Source organism: Seriola dumerili, unplaced genomic scaffold (genome assembly GCF_002260705.1).
Source record: "Seriola dumerili isolate Sdu_G_001 unplaced genomic scaffold, Sdu_1.0 BDQW01000465.1, whole genome shotgun sequence".
NCBI classification, from domain to species: Eukaryota; Metazoa; Chordata; class Actinopteri; order Carangiformes; family Carangidae; genus Seriola; species Seriola dumerili.
In genome coordinates this window covers 1,409,971-1,415,970 of record NW_019174720.1, presented here as the reverse complement: position 1 = coordinate 1,415,970, position 6,000 = coordinate 1,409,971, and the positions used below count along the sequence as shown (strand labels likewise).

At 39.8% G+C, this 6,000-nt stretch overlaps 1 protein-coding gene across 3 annotated transcripts in view; it reads left to right on the top strand.

The window, feature by feature from the left end:
• The window catches only part of LOC111234822 (NT-3 growth factor receptor-like), a 188,713-nt gene that overhangs the window by 166,581 nt on the left and 16,132 nt on the right, over nt 1-6,000 (top strand). For all 3 annotated transcript variants that reach the window (XM_022762999.1, XM_022762998.1, XM_022762997.1), the window contains exon 15: nt 3,797-3,969. In XM_022762999.1, the coding sequence (XP_022618720.1) occupies nt 3,797-3,969 (173 nt within the window). The remainder of the gene's footprint in view (nt 1-3,796; nt 3,970-6,000) is intronic.

Genomic DNA, 6,000 nt, shown 5'->3' with positions numbered 1-6,000 from the left:
CTCATCAAACACAGACATGGTTAAGCAAAAGCAAAGAAAAACTTTAAATTTGCAATAAGATCCTGCTGACCAAGCCAAGTTGAGCTGAAGTTAAGACGTTCACCTGGAGTTCAGGTTCAGGCGTCTCAGGCGCCTTTGGCCCTTTGCCTCTCTTCATTCATCCTTGTCTGGAACCGGATTTGAACAGTTCTCTCTAAGTTGTGCTTTTCCCTGCATCCATATCTGTAAGACTTTGGTTTCCATAGCTACAGAGGATAGTAGTGGCTCCATCTGTAGACTATGAGGTGTTTCTGACCTGAAACGTCTTGGAGTGTTAACATTGGCCTACAAAATGAGGAGAGAAGAGTAGAAGGAAGAAAATTCCTGCACGTGGCAGATGAAGTCAGGCTGCTGAAGATTCATATGAGCTCCAGATAAACACCACATAAGATAAACAAACATAAACATGGAATACATCTATGTACAGAGAAAGGGACTGTGGATTCTCTGCCCCATCGCTTGTTGATCACATCAAACAAAACCCATTATAATTTCCTTTCATGTGTGCACCTGACCAGTGTTTTAACACTGAAGAACTGAAAACCTTCTATCTTTTAATGGATCCATGTGCGCACAGGTCCACACTGCACCAATTCACTGCAGAGAGTGATATACATGTCCGTGCTCACACATACTTTAAATGAATTGATTTTTTTTCAGCTCTGAGGGATGGAATGACAGTAAGAAAATGGATTGTGTACCTGTAGGACACACACACAGTAACCAGACAGACATGTTATATTGCCAATTTTATCTTATCTTTTAAAATAACAGAGTGCACATCAGAGGTGATTATTAAATGTAAACATAGAGGATCATTGCTGATTTGTTGCTGTGATAGCGGGTAAAGTAAGATGTTGCAGTGAGGTGATTTATATGGTGCATCAGTATCATCAGAGCTAGCAGTGGACAGCTGGGTTCATATCAGTCTCTCACTATCTGCTCACTCATAAAGCAGGAAGCTACAGAAACAAGTGTTGGAAGCTGCTCCAGTTTTGAATATTGCTCACCTACGGATGGCCAAAAAGGACATAAACACAAACTAATTCTAAACGTTCTTGTGATCATGAGAGCATTGACAGGATAAATATATGTTGGCCCAAAGATAGTGAGAACACATATGTAACAGTGTGGGAGTGTGACTGCTGTGTGTGTGTCTCTGATGTCTATAGACAATAACCGTCCATCAAACCTCATAGATGAAATGCGTCCTTTGCAACTTTAGCTTAGACCTCATAATCTTCATTTTTATCTTCAGTATCAAAAAATCCAGTGATTGATATCTGTATCCATGGTTACAGTGCGAACACGAACTGTTATTAACTAACACAGTATGACCTTCATGGTACTGGTTAATTAAAATGTTAAGAAATATTGGTTAGAAATGGCAACATTCCCTTTGTTTATCTCACCCAAAGTATGATGGGAAAATCTCAACATATATTCTTCTTAAGTAGAACACTTAGCTGTGGGAGTTACTCAAAGGTATTACTCTAATCTATAGTTTCCTTATTAGGGAAAAAAGTTTAGGCATTTGCAGCAGTGAAAGACATTTTACAGCGGTAAAATTCTACTGTTTCCATGGAGACTGTGGATTTGCTTCCATTAGCACTTGTGATGCCTGTTATCACTATTGGGAAGTCAGCAAGTGCGCCACCATGTCATCCTACTGTTTTGACAGGAACTTCAGTGTTCAGCAGACTTCAGAGAGTTTAACCTGAGAGACACACCAGCACACCTCTGACCTGTGGACATGAACCTCCACCATAACAACAGAACTATAACTGACCAGAAAGATCATGTGACAGAAAACCGTATAGCAATCATTAAGTTGTGGAAAGTAAAGTGATCCAACTCTTTGTGGTCGGACAAACCTTTAGTTTTTTTCCTTACTTTGGTTGCTAAGGTCTTCTGCAGCAGCTTAACTGACTTTAAGTGATTCCTTAAGAATAAAACCAAGGTAAGGAGAAAACTTGAAATGTGTGAGCATTTTAAGGAAACCTTAAGGAGAAGACTTAAGGTTATTTTGTGCAACCTTTTATTTTAATGAAACCTTAATTCAAACTTTAAAGAAAATCTTAACTTAAGGTGTTTTGTGCAACAATAAAACATAGTGTCATGTCAGTTGATGGAAACAGCTCAACTTAAAAAGTCAAGCTAAGAATAATACCTGTAAATGAAATGAGAGAAAACTAAACAAGTTCAGAAGGTTAATCAGCGACTATTTGTATTTATTTATTTCATATGAGTGACTTCAAAATGTTTTCATTATCTCAACTCTCAATGTTAGTTTAAAAAAAGCATTTCTATCCTCTACATACTGATTACTCCTCCTGACATTCTCTCTTTCATCACAAATCCACTACATATTAATACAATATGTAAATATAATAAAATTGAACCAAATTGTAATGAAAGTTTGGTTTTACTGTTTCCAGTGTGAAAGTCCATTATAGAAGACAGCAGCTCAGTATGAATAATATATGAGCGGAAGATTTAGAGGTCTGAGAGGCAAAAAAATAGACAGGTGAGGCAGATGAAAGAGAAGGTAACCAGGTAACCATGGCACCAGGATGTCTAGTAAAGCTATTAACAGTAATCTGAGCATTTCAGCTGATTATTGGCATTCACTGAAGAAGAATATGTTGTGTGCGTTCCTCTTTCCAATTGTTCATCCTTTCTGTGTTATGAATGATGTTGTATTTGTCTCAGTCTGCTCTGACCCCAACGACCTCTGTGTGTTTTGAAAGAGAGCAGAACTTACTGTGGTGTTAAGGATGAGAAATGAGGGAAACAAATGGAGAGTCAGAATACAAGTGGGGGGAGACAGGATAAAATGAAGGAGAACAAGGAAAGAGTAAACATATTTGTGTTTACTCTGCATCAATGCAAAGATGCATACACTGTTTTTCTGCAATTTTCCCTCCACTGGTGCTGCTCTGCATCTTGCATTATCAGTTTAACACAACTGAGCTAATATATTCTGCATACATAGCCAATGTTAGCATTAACAGTTGTTTACTCACCTGTCTTGAAGAAATATTACAAGTATTTCAATCACTTCTTTTCTTCTCCTGAAGTTAGCATGCTAACCAGCCAGCCCCAGTTCTTGTCTGTCATGGTTTGGTTCAGTTGGTTTTGCGGTGTTGGTGGGGAATCTGTTACAGCCAGGTGGATAAAGGGAAAGAGATGATGTAAAGAAGCATAATGAATATTATAAAGAAAAGAGCCCGCAGGAATGATTTGGAATCATTGTGGTGTGATTCAATGAAATCTCATCCAAGTAAACTGTTAGAAATTACAGGAAAACCAACATGACAGTTTCCAAAGCTGGCAGCTAGTCACAACTAGTTTCTGATAACACTACAGAAACATCAATGTGTGTGTTTGTTCTATCTTTGTTTTAATTTGGCCTTAATATATCATTACCATCAGTCCTAGCTTTTCTCGTGGCTCTTCTTTTTTTTTCTCTTCACTGTGTCTTTTCCTTTGACCCACAGTAACTCACAGCTCTTAGTGCTGCAAGAATAAATCTTTATCCCTCTTTTGTCACCACGGATGTTTGTTGCTCCAGTAAACTATAGTGATGTGTGAATGAGAGAAATACAATAGCAGAGGGAGGGAGAGACATGTCCATGGCGGCTGCAGGGTACAAGACAGATACAGAAAGGATGACCATCACCATGGCTACCATAATGTAACTATTACTCCGTCCATGATTTGGTCAAGTAATCTCTGTGTGCCGCTTTCTCTGCAGACTCTGAAGGACCCCACTCTTGCAGCCAGGAAGGATTTCCAGCGCGAGGCTGAGCTGCTGACCAATCTCCAGCACGAGCACATCGTCAAGTTCTACGGCGTGTGTGTGGACGGAGACCCTCTCATCATGGTCTTTGAATACATGAAGCACGGAGACCTCAACAAGTTCCTCAGGTGAGTCCAGCAGACGAACACCAGGTGGTGGAGGAGGAGGAAAATAGATGATGGACTAGTGATGTATGTGGAAACTATCCAAAGCAGTCGAGCATTTCCTGTGGGCCTTCACAATGAAACTCACACATGACATTTTCCCTTGCTCCTGTGGGGACGAGACAAGAGACAAGGGATGTGAAGGAGATTAAATACAGAGTTGAAGTTGTATTTAATTTAATTATTTTCACAATCAGACCTGTACCTCCTCTGTACTCATCACAAATATATTACTGACAAATGTTTCCCATTACATGCAAAGTGGTGCTTTCAATTTGAAATGTGTTTTTATGCCACAGTCAGAGCTGGAGGAATATTGTTTTCAGGTTGTCCGTCTGTCCCATTCTCCTGGACACGATATCTCAGTATCACCTTGACAGAACTTCTTCAAATTTGGCTCAAACATTCACTTAGAATCACAGATGAACTGATTAGACTTTGGTGGTCAAAGGTGAAAGTTTAAGTTTAAGATAACCTCCCTCCACTGGCTCCCAATCAAATTCAGCATCCATTTTCAAATACTGGTACTCACCTTTAGAGCCTTGAATGGCCAAATACCACAATATATTGCTGACCTCCTCCTCCCTTATACTACCAATCAGGCTCTTAGGTCACACACAGAGGAAGTGATGCTATATCTTCACATAGGTCTGTACAATTAACATGAATCTTGGGCCAGTAGTTTGCCGTGCCACAGTGTTTTCTGTACAAAATGTGAAGAACATTAACCACTAGCTGATGCCTCTACACAAAGACTGACCCCTCAGGAACTTTCCAGTGGCTGAATGGCTCTTAATTCTTAATCTACAAAGTAGTAACTAGTTAAGTAAAGTACATATTTTACTTAAACACAGTAATTGAATGAATGCAGTTTTCAAAAAACTTGCTGGTGCTTCCTCACATTTTCTTTGTGTATAGAGTAGTGGCTCTGTGGGAGTTTCCCACTCACCAGTCACCTGCATTGACTTCATGATCTGACTTCTGTCAACTTCTGTCGACTTTACTGTGATATTTCAGAGCAGCATTTTGAAACACTTCAAAAATGCCCATTTTACATTTTCTGTCATGAATAAATGAAGTAGAAAGAGACTGTGGAGGTTGACCTGAGCTGTCAGACATATGTGGCAGAGAGCAGTGTGTTAGCTTGTTCTACAACCACCTGCTTGTTAGGCTCCTTCTTCCTTTACAGCCCCACCTCACCTCTCTGAAGGTGTAGCCCCCGTTGACTGGTGCCAGGCTGTTTATGAAATTTTTTTTTAGTGAGCTGACTGTTATACCAAAGTTATAAATATAAATGACAGACTCTGCTCTGGCATCACCACAGTCAGTGTGCCTTACTGTGAGAACCTTGTTAGAGCCATGTCATGTACAATACAAGTGTGCTATGTAGTGATTGATGAATGAGCCTGTCTGAGATAGTGACAGACTGACACAGGGAGCTGTTCCACCCAGAGCACGATGTAACATACTTCAGCCTTAAGTAAAAATATTACCAGTGCTGGGTCTCACAGTACAGACCTGCTGTAGCTGTCACATGGTGATTGATGACCAGGACAAAGAAAACAGATGCAGAAGCAACTTACTGGTATAAATCAGTCTGTGTTCAGAGAAGTGGTGTCACTACCTGTGTCCTGACCTTTTCCGAACCTTCCTCCTACACATAAGAATGATCAAAATCTAAGAGGCTTCCATGTAGCACCACCCCCTGGCTGGATATAATGGACGTATTTTAAAAAAACATGAGGAATTCAAATATGGCAATGCATTGGGTCAGGGCAGTGACCCATATCTAAATTACCCTTTCTCACCAAAACACTGGAAAGAGTAGTTTATTCTCAGATGTTATCACGTGACCACTCACTTTTTGAAAAGTTTCAGTCTGGTATTCAAACTGTTCCCAGTGCAGAAACTGTACTTCTAATAGTCTTTAAGAATATTACAATTATTTTAGATTGTGGTTGCTGTACTGTTTTGGTGTTGTTGGACACAGTGTAT